We start from the raw sequence: 21,400 nt of genomic DNA, 5'->3' as shown, positions 1-21,400 counted from the left end.
TCACTGTTGCAAAGCCATTTTCGCAAAATCGTCATGTGCCACAGTTTGCTTCACGGTTGCAGTGCTTGTAAAGGCAGAGGCAGGTGACGTACGTCAGAGAACCTTTGCCGTCAAGTATGGCATATAGAAAGTCATGTGCAATATGGAAGTAGTGATTGAAAGTCACGTGCAAGTACGGCAGCAGTAATCGAAAATCGCAGACACAACCCTTCAGGTACCTCCAGATTATTACTCCCTCCGTTCCATAATGTAAGATGTTTTTTGACTCTAGTCAAAAAACGTCTTACATTATGAGACGGAGGAAGTAGAATTTTATGACTACTCTGTTGCAACCAGCCAATATGTGCGAGCTGGCCCGAACTTCATGGCTAGAGCTTCTGTTGATAGGACGTCGGTACAACTATCAAGTAGACGCTCAGGATTGCGCCTGTGGCTTCTCGGAGCAAGTCGTGATCAAATGCCGCATCGACATCTAGCTTGATGTGTAGCCACTCGGAGGTTTGAGCCATCCTCCTTTCTTTGCCAATTGCCATAGCCTTTGGTGAACAGGCAGCCATGTAGTTTGACACAATAACTCGAATGGCTCGGTCTGTGTCTGCTCTTCGTGCATTAGTTTATGTCTTCCCCACTACCAGGCACCAACGGTAAATAGCCCGCGGCTGTTTCCCAGCCCGAGCACAACACAAGCTTGAGTTGGTATCAGGTGGCGAAGGAACTCAGCCTCCCCCGCTCGGTCATTTGCACATGCCCTAGAAATCAATCAAACACGTGTTTGATAGCATTCTCACTGCAGCCTGGTTGAGGTAAAACAGGCAGAAAACTAACATCTGCATTTTGCTTGGTTGCCCGCATGAAGACCTCTGCATTAGGGGAGCAATTTTGGCATAGCCTTTGATTGTCTGTATTGGCTCGGCTCACGCAACTAGACGGTGTTTAGTTGTATACACAGGATATGATTAAGAGTTAACACATACAGTTACACCGTGCCTCGTGACCGCAGTGGACGGTGACCACGCCGCCGCGTTTGACATGACGAGCACGGAGTCTCGGGCGAGCGTTCCTCCTGGCGCCGCGGCGAATTAGTTGCTAGCGTCGCTGCCACAGAGAAAGTCAATGCGGAGGAGCCCTGAGGCAGAGGACGGGGGAGGGGAAATGCAGTGCGTGTCGGACCTTAGAGACTGCGGTGGCCGTGGCGCCACGTCCGACATGACTAGCATGGAGTCCGCAGACAGTGGATAGAGAAGGAGAAATGCAGTGCTCGCGCCATGGCAGCGTTAGTGCAGTAGGATGAGAGAGAGGAGGCCAAGATGAACGACGTCGGAAACGACTCCAGTGTAGTAGGACGCGGGCAAGAAGGTCAAGAGGAACGTCGTCGACGTCAAGAGAGACGAATAGGAGGACTCTGAGGCAGAGGATACTATCCTGGAGAAGAAAATATAGTGTGCGCGTCATGGCGGATCGAGGAGAGAAGCCCGAGATGAACAATCGGCGAAACAGAAAACTTGCAACACGAATGTCGTATGGAACAGCGAGATGAAGCTACCGGTCAAAGAAAATTTCAAACGGTCGACCGTGCGCGATGAATTTGATAAAATTCATCCACAACTCCAAACATGAACACAAAAGTGAGCATTTACTGCCGACAAAACTATGAACCGATCGCAAAAATAGAATGTTAACATCGATGTGCATCTTTTTTGTGTAGAGTTTATCTCAATCGAAGCACCGTTGTGTAGATTGGAAATGACAAGGAAGAAAGGAAATTAGGAAGGAGGTTAGTGAAGGTAGAAGAAGATATCACGTACACACCTTGCATCCCTCCGGTCTTTATGTAAGGGACCCATCCATGTGCGCTCGTTGTGGCTTAGCTCAGCCTGGCTCGCTAGAAACTTTCGATATGAATGTTCCTAACGAGATAGGCCCAAAAATGCTTTGAGTTGTAAGCCCAATAATGAACAACCCAACTTTTTTCCCCATACGGGTCTGGTTAGCCTAATGCAGGGAATCAAATCTTCAACTCCTACCAGTCTCCAAACTTTCTTTGCCTTGCAACGCTGCACGAGAACTGTCGCGCACGTCTTCCTATCCATGCCCACAAGCCGGGCATTGAGGCAAAACTTGGGGTGTGTTTGGCAGTCGTAGCAGCCGGCCCTGGCTTAGCTCAACCTGGCTCACCGGAGGCTGGGTGAGAAAATATAGGGTAAAAACTAATATCTGCACATTTGGTTGCCCGCATCTAGACCTCTCGCATTAAGGCATCAATTTTGGCACAATGTTTGGTTGTTTGCATTGCCTCGGCTCCATGCATTTGTTGTTGTTTGGTAGCGGTGTATGCGCTGAGACATGCTGAGCTGACACATTGTTTGACAGCCTGCATGTGTTTAGACATGCTAAACAATTTTGAATTCTGAATCATTCTAAACTTTTTGGAAATTTGAAATTATGAAGTTTTTAAAAATTTAAACAAATTTTGAAATTCTAAATATTTTTGAAAATTTAAAGAAAATTTGAAATTCTAAACATTTTTTAAAAAATTAAACAAAATTTGAAATTGTAAACATTTTTTGAAAATGTAAACAATTTTGAAATTTGGAACATTTTCAAAAATATAAATGATTTTGAAATTTTGAACTTTTTTCAAAAATTTAAACAAAATTTGAATATTTTCTAAATTTTAAACAAAATTTGAAACTATGAACATTTTTTGAAAATTTAAACATATCTGAACGTGGTCTGGTGGGTGGGGACGAGGGCCGGGCCACCATGGCTGCCTCCATGCACCCCCCCTCTTTGGTGCATGAGATGGGCATAACCGAGGGCCCTTTTTTGCATCAATTGAGCATAGCTCAGGTGAGTCCATGCACCCTACCAAACAAGCAAAAATGGGTCGGATTGGAAACTTTTATCCTCATGCACCCTACCAAACACACCTGTTGTACATCGCTCGGGCCTGGCTCGCGAGAAACTACCGATTCAAGCGTAGCTCGCGGTCCTGGCTCGAGAGTGCTTTAAAGTTCGTGCAATGAAGGTTGCACAGTGTATCCAGGCCAACCAAACAACCCAAACTCTTCACACCCAAGCCTGGTTGGGCCTTATGCAGGCAACCAAACGCATCCATGATGTGCCGACTGGACATGAAGCCTCTTTGTTTTATAGTGACCGTGGTCCTGATCATTGCCCTGGAAATGCTCTATTCTAATTAGAACTGCCAGAATTTCTTCTTGAAATAATAGGATCATGTAATGATTTATGAAATATGGTGTCTCAAACAAGCTCATCGCACGTCCTGGTTTATTAGCCCTCCTCAGGTCATATTTTAATCAATTGTTTTGCTAATATAACATACTCCCCCCTTTCCGATTTATATGACTTAAATCTGAAATCTCATCAACCAAGATAGATGGTGGGTGAAGGAATGTATCTCGTAGTTTATAAAATTACTCAAGCTTTAATATGCATTAATTCTAGTGTATGCATGGATAATTACTAAATGAGTAGGAATGGTTACATGCATTGGTTAATTTAATACACATTAGAATGTGAAAATATGGTGGAAAGAAATGAAAATAAGACTTATAATATGAAAAAACCAAGAAAATGAGATGGGACTAATAAACCGGAAAGGAGGGAATAAATTATACATAGCAAAAATAATACCATTAGAAACTATGTTCAGATACAAATCCAAATGACATAATTTTGTATGCCATGGATTAACAGTTTGTTAGTTAAATTTACGATCAAAATTTGGCACAAAATACAAAGAGGGCCAATAAACCAAGTGAAAATAAGGCTTATAATATGAAAAAAAACCAAGAAAATAAGATAAGCCTAATAAACCAAAAAGGAGGGAGTAAGTTATACATAGCAAAAATAATATCATCAGAAACTATATTCAAATACGAATCCAGATGACATAAATTTTTATGACATGCATTAACAGTTTGTTAGTTAAATCTATGATCAAAATTTGACACAAAATACGAAGAGGATCAATAAACCAGGACGGAAAAGAAAATGTCCATTGCGTTTAGTGAGCATCCCAATGAATGAATGAGTAAACTTATATGCCTCGGGGGGGCACAACAAGCAGGGCCTTCAAATATTTCTATGTGCAAGCTTTTTTGTTGACGGCAAATCCGCTCTTACGAATGATCTCATAACAAGAGATTCAGATGTGTAGAACCACCAGACCCCTTCGACCTATAGAACTGAGGAAACACGTTCAGCCAAGGACAACATTCAACACCATGACCTCCTGCTATTATGGTCCCGCGTCTGCTGGCAACTGGCAGACTGCTTCGTCCTTCGGGGATGCGCCAACTACATATTTGGAGACGCAATTCAAACAATTATTTATGAGCACCCAACCCAGCATGATGTCAGGTGGAATCATGCAGCACCGTCTGCGGTACTGAGACGGATGCTCCCACGAAAAACAAGCTCAACGAACTCTTTTCTGCAGCAACACGTTGGAGGAAATGTGACAACAGTAACCATGGAAGATGCAGGCTTGACTGTTCTTTTTCAATTTGTCAGTCACTGTCCCAGTCCTCGTCGGTATTCTTCTTCGTTTGGCTGGTTCTGCCACCACGCATCCAGTTGTCGCCGGTATCCTCCTCCTCGCTGCTGCTCTTGTAATTAGGAAAATTCACCTTCGGGGCACTCGAGCTCGTCTCTTCCTTGTAATCTGCTCCCCACACCTCATCATCTTCACTGTCTGAAACGTCATCCTCGCTGTCATCAGAAACACTAACTGCATTCTTCGGAGTCCGGCTGGGACTTCTGGAGGCCCCAGGCATATAATTCTGCCTGTGCCTGGAACTACTCCTCGCATGTCGCATGTTGTCAAATCGCCGAGGATGTTCATCAGGTACATGCCTCTCCTTGTCGAAGACAACCATACTATCCCTGCCATCATCAGTGTCCCAGTCCTCGCCTGATGCTTCAGTATCATCATCCAACCTGCTCGAACCTGTTGTTCTTCTGTTGTTTTTGTTCTCTCTCATGTATCTTCCCTGGCTTCTATCCTCAGCATCTGAGTTATCATAGCTTCTCCCGAAACCCCTGCGCTCACCCACATCCTCACCTGACGCCTCTATCTCACTGTCATCATCCCATCTCCTTGTATCTGTTGCCCATTTATTGTTGTCGTTATCTCTCCTGTATCTTCCCTGGGTTCTATCATCGGCATCTGAGTTGTCATAGCTTCTATTGAAACCCCTCCGCTCACCCATCATCTCTTCTCTGTAGCGATACTGCAGCCTTGAAGTTTCTTCTTTCTCTGCTGCCTCCTCTTCCTCCCATTGCTTCTCTGCTGCATTCTCTATTTCCGCAATGAAGTTGTCAAGCTCCTCCTGGTCGCTATCCTCAGCTAGCTCAACATCTGCTTCTTTTAATTCCGTAGTCCCAGCAGTAGGTTGTTTATCCCCATGGAAGACATAGGGAGTACCTTGCTGCTCGTCTATGGCTTGAAAGAATCTCGAGGCAACTCGCTGGATGCTGGCCATGGCAACTGGGTCCTCTGGGTTAATACCTTTGCGACGAAGTTGTGTCTCTATTTTCTTGATATTTAGTTTCTGTGACTCAAGAGCCTGCTCATATCTAGCCTTGAATAAAGCCTGTAATAAGGATAAGGATAGCAAACTCCATTATACATAGCATAAAGCCAACAATATACCCAAAATTAGTAGAAAATGGACATAGCCCAAAACATTAAAAATCAATATTAAATTCTGGTTGAACTATCAACTGAAAAGGTCAGAGCAATCGATAGTAGTTTCAAAGTTGCATACATATAGGGTATATGATCCAAAGCTAAATGAGAACTACAAACATTTTTAACTGCAAGGGACTGACCTTCCGTTTGGTAAGCGTGTTAAAAGGTATGAGGTTCTTTGGTTGACGGTAGTTCCTTCCACGAAACATGATAATTGTTTTGGTATTGTGAATGTTAACCACTATACCACCACTCAATCTTGTCAGCATTGATGCCATTTCCTTAATTTTTTCCTTTGGGAAATTGTCACAGCAAACTTGCACTGTCTCATGGAATTTCCAGTGCATGTGCATGTTTTGAACAACACCTCCAAAGACTCCACGAACTCCAACAGGGACATAGTTTCTATTTCTGAATCCAATCTTCTTGTAAGCCTGTAGCTGCTCAGCTGTTAACAGCTCTGGATCATGACGAGGAGCTGGTAGGTCTGGTAGCTCATACTTCTTGAGCTTTTGAAGAAGTAGAGCAACTTTTTTCTTGGCCTGCATAAAATTAACCAGATAACTAGGTCAGCCAGTGAATTCACTATTATAAATTACCATCTGACTAAAATAAAATGATTAAGATCAAGACTATAACACAAGTTGAGTAAAGAGAAATATGCGAAATAACATATATTTTACTTAGCCAGATCCCCATAGAGAAAGAATGGATGATGAGGTGAGTAATACCCAATTCAGATAGGACTTTGTGCAGATCAAGAACAAAAAAGGGGAAAGGTGTGGAAATCTGATTTCCTGGTAGATCTAGAAAATGTAATTTCTTTTCATTACGTGCTTCAATGCAGCAACTAGATAATTATTTTCTTTATATACGGAGAATAATACGTTTATGACCAAGATTTCATTAAGAATGTAAGCATTATATAAGTTATGATGTGACTTCTTTTTCATTGGGAGCAGGAATGCCCCAATAGACTTATAATATCACTACATCAGGTCTAGTGTATCGATGTCAGATATTTATATGAGAATCAAACTGTATAGAATAATTGGCATAAGCAATAAGCCATTTTAGCCCTTTTACTTGTGAAAACATACAGACGGTGGTAACTATTTATGTGCTGACATCAGGAGTGACATGGTTAGCCACAGGACTTAATTTTCTAGCGGAGTTAGCTGATGTGTTTTGATGAGAGCTAGCATTTATTGTCTATATCAAAATTTCTAGTTTACGTGTTCAAAGAAAAAAAAAATCTAGTTTACAGGCATATAGTTGGATTTGACAATCATTTACAGGCGGTGGTAACCATATGTGCATACATCAGGAGTGACATGGGAAGCCACAGGACTTAAATTTCTAGCGGAGTTAGCTCATGTGTTCTGATGAGAGCTAGCCTTTATTATCTATATCAAAATTTCTAGTTTACAGGCATATAGTTGGATTTGACAATCGCAAGACAGCGACTTAATTTCAGTTCAACAAAGTCCCCGGCAACATAATCTTGATTGTCAAAGTCAAGTCCCAACAACGTAATGATACCATCTTCTTTCTTTGATTCATCAATACATCTGAACAAACTTCACAATGGAAATGCTTTTCTCACCCTTTCGTTTAGCATTGACAATGGCAAAACATCTCCAATCCCTTTTAAAAAGCCACACATTGAGCAAATATCACCATAAATTACAGCAGTTGAAAACAGAAGGGAGACGGATCACAGCGAGATGGCGCAAGCACCATCGCCAGAGCATTTCGCCGGCGCCGAAGGGGGGCAGGGGGGAGGAGGAAATGGCGCTTCACTTACCCTCCGCATGCTGTGGATGAGCCTCTCGTCCTCGGTCATGAGCTTCTTTCGGAGCTTGACGGCGCGGCGCAGCTCCATCTGCGTGCGGCCGGTCTCCCTCCCCATCCGCTTCTCCACCTTGCTCCGCATGCTCCTTCCCTTGCTCGTCGACATCAGCCGCCGGCATACCCCTCCGCCCCCCGCGCTCGCCGGCACTGACGCTGCTGATATTGAGGCCGCGGCCGCCTCGCCCCCTCCTCCCCTCGCCGTGAAGCCCTCGGAGTTAATCGACGGGGCGCACCTCCGGTGGAGCGACGAAGAGGCTGCTTTAGGGAGGGTCCGGCGGAGGCTTCTCAGAGCCCACATGGCTCGGTCGGCCGCGTCGCCTGACCGGCTGTAGTTCTGGAAGGCGGCGGCGGCGGCGAGTTAGGCGGAATGGGGAAGGGTTTAGCAGGCGGCGCGGGCGGTAAACCCTGGACTGGTCTCCGGCTGCAGCTGCAAGGAGCTTTTACCATCCGTTGGATGTGCTGCTGTCCACGTGGAGGAGCATCCACCGTCAGCCTGCCAGTTGGTTGTAAGAAACTAAGAATACTAGCTAAGTGTCCGTGCGTTGCCACGGATTAACAAATATATATATACAAAGAGAAAATTCATGTGACATGAGAGTCAAAGGTCATTTTTATGGGATGATATCTCATGGTCATGATCTAGTAGATACATACATCTCGTCATTGTCTTTCTTCCACACTCCATGTCTGAGCTACCACGCGACATTCGACTTCCTTCTCCCACCATGCATGTTTTTATCTCCTATTTCTCCTACCTTTACCTTACACGACAGTACCAAGTTTCTTGTCCAACTATCATAATCTTCTCCGGTAGGGCACCCCCTTAGATTATTACTGACTTGTACATGTTGCAAATAAGATCAACGAAAATGGATACTAAATTTCTGATGAGAAATGAGAATTCAGGGCAATATCTTCCCAAGACAATAATAATTCCAAGACAATCTTTTTATACCTTCCGTCAACATTGGGACACACATTCCACACAATAAGCATGCAATGATGTTGATACTTGATTAATTGTCATTATATGTCTACAGTAAAGATAACTTTACTCAAAACCGCCTATCTTAGCCAAATCAACAAATCTCTCTCATTAATGCAATTTTCTTTAGAAAACAAATAATAGATTCTTTCCTATCTTAGCCAAATCAACGGATCTCTTTCATTAATGCAATTTGCTTTAGCAAACAAATAATAGATTCTTTCCTACCTTAGCCAAATCAACGGATCTCTCCCATTAATGCAATTTGCTTTAGCAAACAAATAATAGATTCTTTCCTACCTTAGCCAAATCAATGGATCTCTCCCCGGTTCGCTGGGCGCGTTTCGGTGGGTGGGCGTGGGGGTGGGGGTAATTTGATGGAAATAAACCGGTTGAAAATAAACCGGTTGAAAATAAACGGATCCTGTCTCACTCTTCACTTTCTTTACAATAAACTTCAGAATAGCAATCTTGGCGAGTGATCTCGACGGGGTTCAATCGGCGTGGCGCACCGCTGATTCTTCCAGGAGTGGGTGCTGAGAGGAAGGATCCCAAACCTCCATTGTCAATCGGCCAGAGCTGCATCGTCCTTTGGATCAGAGCGTGGACGGGATCAAGACGGTAGGGTTTGAGGAATTTGTAGGACATGAGGGTTTATGGTTGGCAGCACGAGAACTCACCCATATCTTGGCAGACGACAGGCCCGAGGTGCGGTCGTGTTCATGCTTCGGGAGCTGCCACATGCTGTCCTCGCCGCCATCAGCGACACCACCGCCATCGCCTGTTGCCACCACTTCAGCGCCACGAGCGTGGGACCGAGGGACGAAGGGAAGGGAAGGAAGTGAATTGACGTACCTATGTTTGGTATATATCACACGAGGAATCAAAACTGGATGCACGTGAAAGCATAGAGATGGGAGAGGAGGACAGAGGAAGGGAAGGGCAAGAGGAACCTGAGGATGTGCGATGAAGGAGCGATGCCAAAACATCACAAAGGGGGACCCGTAGCTCGTCACGTAGCGCGGCCGCCTCATTGCCGGCTGCCACCCCGCGCTACCGCCTCCGTGCGCAGGTTCCGTTCGTGGAGCGTGAGGAGCGCATGACCTGCCTTCAGCGCGGCCTGGTCCTCCCCACTATCGTGAAGCTCGCCCGCATCGCCGCCCCAATTGCTCAGGATGACGGATGAAGATCCTGCAACAGCGACGTGGGTGAGGGATGCAGCCGACGATGGAGGGATGATTTTCGTGGCTAAACCCTCCCTATCAAAATAACTACTTAAAAAAGGCAAAGATCGATGCATTAGGAAAATTAGGATTTGGAATTGATTGTCATAAAACAAAATTTTATTAGTTGATAACGTGCTATCGGTACATGCCCGTTTATAACGTGTCTAGTTAGGAAATTTTGGAAAAGTTAGGAAAGTTTTTATTGTGAGGGTAAAAAAATCAATGTGAGGAGATATGGTGGTGGGATATGAGACGAAAATAAACCGGACGAAAATAAACCAGACGAAATATAACCAGACGAAAATAAACCGTGGACGCAATCCTACCAACTGCTCCATTAGGAGTAGAGATAGCATTATACTGTAGTCCTCCAAAATAACGCGATTACGTGTTTGACCATCAAACTATTTTTCCTTAAAAAACACCCAAAAGGCAACTTATTTTTATAATTATGAAAAGTGTAGAATACAATGAAAAACAACAAGGCAGAAAATGACCGGTAAAAATAAAATTATGTCAATAATTATATTCTTTGTACTGCACAAAAGCAAACTTGAAAATGCATTGAACTAGCTGTAAGAGAAAAGGATTGCTATACCCCCTCTGATTCCTAGATATATCACTTCTAGATATTTCAATGCAGACTAGATATAAGGTAAAATGAGTGAATCTACATTTTAAAATACGTCTATCTATATTCGTATGTAATCTATATTGAAATATTTAAAATGTCCTATATTTAAAAATGCAGGGAATACTAGATTATGAAGATAGTAATAGTCACTTGCAGTCAGAAACAAGATCTAACAACTGAAACAAGACCGACCCTAAGAGAGGGCAGGAGGGGCGGCCGCCCCGGGCCCTCAAAATTCTGGAGGCCACCCAAATAAGTTGCAGCTCATATAGCCATGGCCCAAGGAGGCACGTGCATAAAAGTGCTACTAGCAGACATGCAACTCAGCAATAGTCAGCATGTATGTACACGCAACCCATGAGTTCAAAGTTGAAGACGGAGAACCCTATATGCCTCACATTACGGTAAACTGTCCGGGATCCGCATGGAAGCGTCCCTGATTGGACCGTCCCATTTCCTCTTTTTTCAGTGCTTCTTCTTTTTTGTTTCTTTTTTTTCTTCTATTTATTTTTTTGTTAAATCATTTTTAATGTTCAAAGTTTTAAAATCTGTTTGCATTTTTTTTAAATGATTATGTTTCTGAAAATGTTTGGAAAATTTGAAAGTGTTTGTGATTTAAAAAAAATGTTCCCAAATTTAAAATTTGTTCATAAATTCAAAAAATGTTCGTGCACTCGAAAATTATTTAGGGATAACAAAGAATGTTCAGAGTTTCAGAAAGTTTTCCCATTCTTCAAAATTATTCACAGGTTCAAAAAATAATTTTCAAATTTTGTTCAAACTTTTAATAAATTTCCATGTTTTCAAAAAATCATTCCTATTTTCAAATAATTGTTTGCAGATTCAAATACAGTTCATTTTCCCAAAAAATGTTTGAGTTTTAATTTTTTATAAAAAAGTTGAAAAATATTCATGTTTCAAGAATTCACCTTTTTAACAAAATGTTCGCGTTTGATATTCATGGTCTAGCGCCCGCTCATGGACCGAGTTGCTCTGATCTAGACGATCCAAGATACTCCTTATTCTCTACCAGATGACACGTTGCGTCATTAGCACAAAGACCAACCACTACCAGAAAGTTAAGCAAGCTATGAGGGTCACGTATAACGACATCATCGTGCTCGAGTCTTGTGTCGGTCACTTTACCAGTCGTATAACAATCACTTCCCTTTACATGTCGGGCCGACTAGAGCAGTAAGCAAACACACACGACAAATGCTTTCACATGCTCCCATGGTATATGATTAAAGTAGGACACTGACATCGATATGAATGTCACTTATCGACAGACCACATTACGCTACAAATAAGCTGAAGGGTAGGCAACTGCCATACAAAAGCACTGCGGTATGGATTGGTTAGATCCGAGCCTTCCAAGCTGCCGGTCTTTATCGCGCATTGATCTGGCCCAGGGTCCTTCGCATCACTTCGATGCCACATCTTGTCTGTTGTTCCACACATTTTGGATGAGCATGTGTCGGACTGGCAGTGTTGTCCACTTCCTACCGACCTAATTGGTTTGCGCGAAAGGATTCATGCATGCGCCTAACTGGTGTGTTCATGCCTAGCCTTGTCATGTGGGGTCGTGAGCGCTTGGCTGGTCGGTTATGTTTGTGTACACTCATCGGCGTGCTGCATGCCCAAGCATTGCACAACGTTTTACCCGGAATTTGCATGTCCGGACCCTTGTTGTCACATGCCCTAGCTGTCTAGCGCTTGTGGGGTGCTTTGCCAGGTTGTACATAAGAGTAAACATCAACCCACTCCCTTTGCACGCTGACACAAAGGACAAATGCTTTCCAACACTCCTGTGATATAGGATCAAAGCAGAGACAGTCATAGTGATATGAATGCCGCTTATCGACACCCAAATTACACCACAATTAAGCTAAATCATAGATAACTGCCATACGGAAGTACTGGGACATGTATACAACCGACATGGACCTGACCTGCCTCGTTTGTAGAAGCTACAACCCATACTGGCTATATAGTATCGATGAATGATCAATAATCTACAAATGATAGTCTTAGATGCGTATTATATGAGGTCTAAGATGTTTGAGAAGCCATTAGGTACACAAAGAGAAGACATAGCCAAATTTGAAAATGCACTTAGCTTGTTGTAATACGTGCAAACGCTCTTGCTATACTAGGTTCTGAAGACCACAATAGTAACTCACGTCCATAGACGAGATCTAACAACAACCGAAGCAGGGCAGGAGGACCGGCCGCCCCCGTATAGCCATAGCCCAAGGAGACACGTGCATAGAGTGCCACTAGAATGCACACGACTTAGCAACAGTCAACACACATTTACACGCAATCCATGAGTCCATAAGGAGTATAAGACGGAGAACCCTATATGACGCACAATGCGGCAAACTGTCGGGGCTCCACACGGACGCGCCCCCGTCTGGGCCGGCCTAGTTCCCTTTTTTTCTTGTTTCTTTTTCTGTTATTTTTTTATCTTTTGTTTTCCTGTTCTTCTATTTATTTTTTCATAAATTCTAAAATTTTAAAAATGTTCAAAATTTTATTTTATTTTTGTGATTTAAAAAAATCGTTCATTTCTTAATTTTTTTGGAATTTCAAATGATTGGTCATGTTTTTCAAAAACTGTTCGGATTTTGGGAAAATGTTCACACTTACGAAAATTTGGAAATCTTTAAAGTGTTCTCATTTTTCAAAAAATTTTCCCCATTTAAAAAAACTGTTCATAAATTCAAATTTATTCGTTTTTTTTGAAAATTATTAAGGAATTTGAAAAATTGTTCGGAGCTTAAAAAAGTGTTCCCGCTCTTAAAAAACACAGATAAAAAAATGTATGCTATCAAATTTTGTTCAAAATTTTAATAAATGAACCTGTTTTCAAAAAAATTCCGCAGATTTAAATATAGTTTGTTTTCCAGTAAATGTTTGAGTTTTTAAAAATTTGATCAAAATTTGATCAAAATTTGAAAAATATTCGTGTTTCAAGAATTCAGGTTTTTTGAACAAAATGTTCGCGTTTATATCTTTTTCGGGATCTAGCGCTGCTGATTTAGTTCTGTAATGTTTTATATAGAGTGGCGCTCGTTGGCTCTAGTGGCCAACATCCTGTGGTCTCCAGCGAAGTGGCTGCGATTCGAATCTTGGCAAGCACACTTTCTTTTTAGCATTTTCGATTTGCGTTGGTACACAACCGCTAATGGGTCGGCCCAACGTGGCTTCAGTATGCGATTCGTCAACTATCAGACGCAAAATGTGAAAGATAGGAGGTCGCGTTGTGGACCATGACCTCATCTTGCCTATTTTCCTTCTGATCAAGCCAATGAGGGACACAATTTTGTAAGATCCCTAGTTATTGCCACTTCCCCTGGGACCCATCACCCAGTAGCAATTTTGCGAGCCGCGAGGGGCACGAGTTGTGCCTCCAACGCCGACCCTCCAATCTCCGATCTCTAGCCCCGAGTGTTGGTCGAATAGGCCCAACAATACCACATCGTTGAGCTTCTCACCGAGAGTCCACTCCATAGTCTCGACATCGTGTCATGGTCAAATACCCGATCATGGACCGAGTTGCTCCGATCTGAACGATCCATGGTACTCCTTATTCTCTAGTAGATGACTCACTACATCATTATCACAAAAGACCAAATGCAACCAGGAAGTTAAGCAAGCTATGGGCATCACATATAACGACATCATTGTGGCCGAGTCTTGTCTGGGTTGCTTTACCAGTCATATAGCAACCAGCTCCCTCTACGCGCCAGGCCGACTAAAGCAGTAAGTGGACACAAACAACAAATGCTTTCCCACGATCCCATGGTACAAGATTAAAGTAGGCACTCATAGTGATATTGGTGTAGAGCATCCCAAGGTCATCCCCATGGACCTACCTTCGTCTCCCCAAGTGCCAAGTGGACCAATGACACGTGCAAGTGCAAGAGCTCTAAAGACCGAGGTGACATCTCTCCTCTTGCAACTCCCTTTCGAATCACATGAGTCATGGCTACTACCTCATGCGGAGACACTTTGCATACTCAGGTACCAAGGAACTAGCCATGGAGAATGTAATGAGCAAGTCCAATTGAGGAAGGAAAGCAAACGTGAAGACAGAGAAGAAATGGAGCAAGACTGAAGTTGCCCGGATGATCCGGACCAAGTCCCGGATGATCCGGATCCTAGCATGGACGATCCGGCTACCGCGCATGTCCGGACGCCGACCCAAACATCCACCCCCTGTAGCCGCTATCACGCATCCAGACGATCCGGACAGTCTCCCGGATCATCCGGACCCTGTCTACGTGCATGGCTTGGACCGAAGCCCATGTAACTCTACCTACCCCTAGACTATATATACTACTCCTTCGCCCATGTTTTAGGGTTAGCATTATGATAGCTGAAGATTGAGATAGAGCTTTGCTCATCCACTTGTACCTACTCCTATGTAGACCAAGACCTCCTAGGAGAAAATCCCCCAAGTGGATTCAAGACCCCCTTATGGGAATATCCTCCAAGGATTCAAAACCTCTTTGCTTCAAGGATTGGGATGAACTAGTTCCCCTTTTATACCCCCTTTGTTGACTTTGGATCTTGCATCTCCCCTTTGTGTATGTGGATTTAGCACATGTGTGCTTGGATCTCGATTATTCGAGTGTTTTCCTCTCTTGTGTTCTTCCTATTCTTCGGGAAATCCCCTCCATTGAAAGATTGGCCATTAGGGTTCCACCCTACATCATCTTGGTATTATGATCCATGGTTAATCACGAATTTGGAGTCCCTGCCCCCACTTTCTAGCCTAATTTTGTGCATTTTTGTCCAATTTCGAAAATCCCCACAAAAATAGCCATACCAATTTTTTTGTGATTTGTTGGTTTGATGATGTTTTGTTGAATTTCATATATGGATTCGTTGTGTTGCAAGTGGATCTATCTATCCCCACCATCTCCACCACGAAATCCACCAAAATCCCCACATTTTTTCGTTTACTCCACCATTTTCATGTTCATCCCGAGCCCTAGCCCGAGCAGTTTGACCTAGTCGGATCATCCAGATCGAGTCTCGGATCATCCGGATCCTCTCCCGGATCATCTGGCTTCCACTAACAGAACTAAATTTTCTTCAGAAAATTTCAGCCACCGATATACCCTCGCATACCCAACTTCGACCACCACCATTCCACTTCCGCAAACCCATTGACATACAATTGGCATACCACCGCTTCTCGCTACCCACATTTGACATTTGCCATTGAGATATTGAGTTGTGTTTTTTGTTTCCTAACGTGTTTCGGCTACTTAGGGGCGGTTTATCATCGACATCACCACTCATCTTCACTACGAATTTTTCATCGACAACGGCCACTTCATCATCATCCGTCCTTTCTTACAAACAAGAAACCATCGATGGTAACCTCGACGACATCATCGTATATGTAAGTGCATCAAGTGCCCCCTTAGTGGTTTTGGAGTGTTGAAGACAAATAGGTTGAGGAACTAATATGTTTGTGAGTATATACAGGAGAAAGAGTCCCTAAAAATTTGGTGATGAAATTGGTACGACCTTTGAAGAAATTGATGTGAAGACTGGAAGCTTGAAGACTTTATTTTCTTAGTTTCTTTTCTTCGTATTTTAGTCATAGGAAAAACCATACTGTTAAAGGGGGTCTAGGTAAAACATATTTCACATTTCCAAAGTGATGCTCAAACCTACTCATACACAAGCCGCTTCGAGTGAAGCCTTTGGAAATCTCCGGAATAGCTGGCGCATTTGCTAGCGACAATGATGAAGTTCATCTGGTCGCCGGTGAATTTGGTCAGGCTGAGGAGTTAGGAGTTCACTAGTGAGATCTGCGTATCATGAGGAAATTAAGCGCCCTGATGAATTTGATAGTTCAAATTCCGACCATTGCTGAGCCATGTACCAGCTGTCGAGTGGATCCTTATCCTAACAACAGTTGAATCAGAGAAGGGCATTTATGAAAATTCATGTCGGGTTACCCCTGGCTACAAATAGCCACCCCCCACAACCACTTGTTGGTTGGCTGCTCCGAGAGAACTTGACACTTGTCATTTGAGAGAAACTCATCCTCTGATGACTTTGAGAGAATCCTAAGTGAGGAAAAACCCAGAGCCAAAGTGATTGAGCATCACTAAAGAGATTGATCTGTGTGATCCGACGCCTGTTACCTTTGAAGACTGTTATTCTTCCAGACGGCTAGGCGTCAAGTTCTGAGTACACCAAGAGTCATTGTGGTGTGCCGGTGAACAAGTCTGTGAAGGTTTTGGAAGTCTACCTTGAAGACTTACCACGAGTGATTGGGTGAGGACTAAGTGACCTTAGCTCAAGAGGAATACGGTGAGGACAGTGTGTCCTCTGAGTTGCATCTCAGCCGCCTCAACCAGACGTATAGTTGACACAACAACTGGAATTGGTCTACCAAATTGTTGTATCTTCATCGAGCCCTCCTAGTTTCAAATTCCTCACTCTCCCTTACATTATTCCGCTGCTGAAGAATTTGTGATCTATCCTCTGATGAATTTGAAATGAAGAATTTCATCATGCAATCTTTCATTGCTTCAGTTCATAATATTCATGCTTATATGCTTGCATGATTGCTTGGTCTTCACTCTTACATATCATGTATGCATGTACTCTGATTCTCTGATGACTTGGTTTCCCTCGTGTTTCTATTTCTTCACTCTCATCTTTGTCAAATTCTTCAGAGTTTGATGGATTTATAAAAATCTCCCATTCACCCCCTCTGGGAGTAAACCCGCGTTTTTAGTTGGTATCAAAGCAAGGTACTCCCTTGTTCTGTGTGATTTTGGCTTAACCACCTGGAGTTTTAGTTATGTCGACCGCAGGTATGATCAAGGTTTCTGCTGCATGCCTCATATTTGATGGCACATACTATCCTTACTGGAAGAACAAGATGTGCATGCATCTTGAGGAAATTGACAATGATCTCTGGTTCGTCATTGAGAATGGTGTTCCCACTATCGCTCCGAGCATCAATGCTGCTGATGTGAAGAGATTCAAACAACTCGACTATCAAGCGAAGAACATCATATGTGTACATCTTAACAATGGACAGTATGGTAGAGTGAGTGCACTAGAAACATCAAAGCTGATCTGGGATAGGCATTCCAAGGTCAATGAGGGAGTTTCCACTTAACGTGACTCTCAAGTTGATGTGCTTTGCAATCTCTTCAATCGCTTCAAGAAGCTTGACAATGAGAATGTTTAGAAAACTTCCGATCGCCTCACTGATATCTCAAATGAGCTATAGGCTCTTGATGCCGCTGACATCACTGGCCACGAGTGTCAGTGCAACAAACTGTTGGGGAACGTAGTAATTAAAAAAATTCCTACGATCATTCAAGATCTATCTAGGAGATGCATATCAATGAGACGGGAGAGTGTGTCCATGTACCCTCGGAAGCATTTAGTAACGCGGATGATGTAGTCGAACGTCTTCACGATCCAACCGATCCAAGTACCGAACGTACGGCACCTCCGTGTTCAGCACACGTTCAACACGATGACGTCCCTCGTGCTCTTGATCTAGTTGAGGACAAGGGAGAGTTCCTTCAGCACGACAGCGTGACGACGGTGATGATGATGTTACCGGCGCAGGGCTTCGCCTAAGCACTATGATGATATGACCGAGGTGTTAAACTATGGAGGGGCACCGCACACGGCTAAGAGATTGTCTGTTGTGCTTTGGGGTGCCCCCTTGCCCCCGTATATAAAGGAGGAGAGGGGTAGGCCGGCCGGCCCTGTAGGGCGCACCAAGAGGGAGGAGTACTATTAGGACTCAAAGTCCTAGTAGGATTCCACTTGGTGGAAGGGGGAAGGAAGGAAGGGAGAGGGGAAGGGGGGCGCGCCCCCTCCCCTAGTCCTATTCGGACTCCCCATGGGGGGACGCGCGCCATCCCCTTGAGGGCTATCCTCTCTCTCCCCTATGGCCCATGTTGGCCCATTGCTTCCCTAGGGGGGGGGTTCCGGTAACCCCTTCGCCACTCCGTTTTTACCCGGTACCTCTCGGAACTCTTCCGGTGTCTGAATTGTTGGAAATATGCCCTAGAGGCAATAATAAAATGGTTATTATTGTATTTCCTTGTTCATGATAATTGTCTATTGTTCATGCTATAATTGTATTAACTGGAAATCGTAGTACATGTGTGAATACATAGACCACAACATGTCCCTAGTGAGCCTCTAGTTGACTAGCTCGTTGATCAATAGATGGTTATGGTTTCCTGACCATGGACATTGGATGTCATTGATAACGGGATCACATCATTAGGAGAATGATGTGATGGACAAGACCCAATCCTAAGCATAGCACAAGATCGTGTAGTTCGTTTGCTAAGAGCTTTTCTAATGTCAAGTATCATTTCCTTAGACCATGAGATTGTGCAACTACCGGATACCGTAGGAATGCTTTGGGTGTACCAAACGTCACAACGTAACTGGGTGGCTATAAAGGTGCACTACAGGTATCTCCGTAAGTGTCTGTTGGGTTGGCACGAATCGAGACTCGGATTTGTCACTCCGTATGACGGAGAGGTATCTCTGGGCCCACTCGGTAATGCATCATCATAATGAGATCAATGTGACTAAGTAGTTAGTCACGGGATCATGCATTACGGAACGAGTAAAGTGACTTGCCGGTAAAGAGATTGAACGAGGTATTAGGATACCGACGATCGAATCTCGGGCAAGTAACGTACCGATTGACAAAGGGAATTATATATGGGATTGATTGAATCCCCGACATCGTGGTTCATCCGATGAGATCATCGTGGAACATGTGGGAGCCAACATGGGTATCCAGATCCCGCTGTTGGTTATTGGCCGAGAGATGTCTCGGTCATGTCTGCAAGGTTCCCGAACCCGTAGGGTCTACACACTTAAGGTTCGGTGACGCTAGAGTTGTTATGGGAAATAGTATGTGGTTACTGAAGGTAGTTCAGAGTCCCGGATGTGATCCCGGATGTCACAAGGAGTTCTGGAATGGTCCGTCGGTGAAGATCGATATATTGGACAAAGGGTATTGGAGTCTGGAAGTGTTCCGGGGGTACCAAGCTATGGCCAGCATGATCGAAAGGTGTTTCGGGAGCCCCGACAAGTGTTGGAGGGCCTCATGGGCCAAAGGGGAAGGGGCAAACCACCCCACTAAGGGGTGGTGCGCCCCCCACACCCTTTCCCACGTTATTTGGGGAGGTGGGATACCTCCACCTGGCTTGGGAGGCAATCCTCCACCTTCTTGGCTTGGGGGGCAAGTCTCCTTAGGATTTTCCCTAGGGAGATCCAATCTGCTTGGCTGCCGCCCCCTAGGGGAAACCCTAGGGCGCCTCCCCCTCTCCCCTTGCCCCTATATATAGTGGAGGGGTGGGAGGGCAGCCGCACCTCTTCCCTGGTGCAGCCCTCTCCCTCCTCCAACACCTCCTCCTCCTCCGTGGTGCTTGGCGAAGCCCTGCGGGAATACCACGAGCTCCACCACCATCATGCCGTTGTGCTGTCGGAGTTCTCCCTCAACTTCCCCTCTCCCCTTGCTGGATCAAGAAGGAGGAGACGTCCCCGGGCTGTACGTGTGTTGAACGCGGAGGCGCCGTCCGTTCGGTGCTAGATCGGATCTTCCGCGATTTGAATCGCCGCGAGTACGACTCCATCATCCGCGTTCTTGTAACGCTTCCGCTTAGCGATCTTCAAGGTTATGAAGATGCACTCCCTCTCTCTCTTGTTGCTAGAATCTCCATAGATTGATCTTGGTGATGCGTAGAAAATTTTGAATTATTGCTACATCCCCCATCAGTGGCATCATGAGCTAGGTCTATTGCGTAGATTCTATGCACGAGTAGAACACAAGTAGTTGTGGGCGTTGGTTTGTTCAATTTTCTTACCGTTACTAGTCCTATCTTGTTTCGGCGGTATTGTGGGATGAAGCGGCCCGGACCGACCTTACACATACGCTTACGTGAGACAGGTTCCACCGACTGGCATGCACTTGTTGCATAAGGTGGCTAGCGGGTGCCAGTCTCTCCCACTTTAGTCGGATCGGATTCGATGAAAAGGGTCCTTATGAAGGGTAAATAGCAATTGGCATATCACCGTTGTGGCTTTGCGTAGGTAAGAAACGTTCTTGCTAGAAACCCATAGCAGCCACGTAAAACATGCAACAACAATTAGAGGACGTCTAACTTGTTTTTGCAGCATATGCCGTGTGATGTGATATGGCCAAAAGGATATGATGAATGATATATATGTGATGTATGAGATTGATCATGTTCTTGTAATAGGAATCACGACTTGCATGTCGATGAGTATGAAAACCGACAGGAGCCATATGAGTTGTCTTAATTTATTGTATGACCTGCGTGTCATTGAATAACGCCATGTAATTACTTTACTTTATTGCTAAACCGTTAGCCATAGTAGTAGAAGTAATATTTGGCGAGACAACTTCATGAAGACACGATGATGGAGATCATGGTGTCATGCCGGTGACGATGATGATCATGGCGCCCCGAAGATGGAGATCAAAAGGAGAAAAATGATATTGGCCATATCATGTCACTATTTTGCATGAGATGTTTATCATGTTTTTGCATCTTATTTTCTTAGAACGACGGTAGCATAAATAAGATAATCCCTCATAAAATTTCAAGAAAGTGTTCCCCCTAACTGTGCACCATTGCGAAGGTTCGTTGTTTCGAAGCACCACATGATGATCGGGTGTGATAGATTCTATCGTTCGCATACAACGGGTGTAAGCCAGATTTACACATGCAAAACACTTAGGTTGACTTGACGAGCCTAGCATGTACAGACATGGCCTCGGAACACAAGAGACCGAAAGGTCGAACATGAGTCGTATAGCAGATGCGATCAACATGAAGATGTTCACCGATGATGACTAGTCCGTCTCACGTGATGATCGGACACGACCTAGTTGACTTGGATCATGTATCACTTAGATGACTAGAGGG

At 44.2% G+C, this 21,400-nt stretch overlaps 1 protein-coding gene across 1 annotated transcript; it reads right to left on the bottom strand.

Annotated features, from left to right (window-relative positions):
• Positions 1–3,969: 3,969 nt before the first annotated feature.
• LOC123111580 (CRM-domain containing factor CFM9, mitochondrial) lies at positions 3,970–7,992 on the bottom strand. The gene is made up of 3 exons (XM_044532392.1): positions 7,527–7,992; positions 5,860–6,261; positions 3,970–5,621 (listed from the first exon to the last, which is right to left on the bottom strand). The coding sequence occupies exons 1-3, from the start codon at positions 7,869–7,871 to the stop codon at positions 4,536–4,538; spliced, it is 1,833 nt and encodes a 610-aa protein (XP_044388327.1). The 5' UTR covers positions 7,872–7,992; the 3' UTR covers positions 3,970–4,535.
• Between the last annotated feature and the right edge of the window lie 13,408 nt (positions 7,993–21,400).

Source organism: Triticum aestivum, chromosome 1B (genome assembly GCF_018294505.1).
Source record: "Triticum aestivum cultivar Chinese Spring chromosome 1B, IWGSC CS RefSeq v2.1, whole genome shotgun sequence".
NCBI lineage: Eukaryota > Viridiplantae > Streptophyta > Magnoliopsida > Poales > Poaceae > Triticum > Triticum aestivum.
This window is presented reverse-complemented; position numbering and strand designations above follow the sequence as displayed.

What these genes read in the sequence shown, in the direction of transcription:
- LOC123111580 (XM_044532392.1), bottom strand. Translation starts at nt 7,871, where the DNA reads ATGTGGGCTCTGAGAAGCCTCCGCCGGACCCTCCCTAAAGCAGCCTCT. An exon ending in TCATCCACAGCATGCGGAGG is followed by an intron (nt 6,262 to 7,526) that starts GTAAGTGAAGCG and finishes AATTTTATGCAG; the next exon opens with GCCAAGAAAAAAGTTGCTCT. An exon ending in ACACGCTTACCAAACGGAAG is followed by an intron (nt 5,622 to 5,859) that starts GTCAGTCCCTTG and finishes TCCTTATTACAG; the next exon opens with GCTTTATTCAAGGCTAGATA.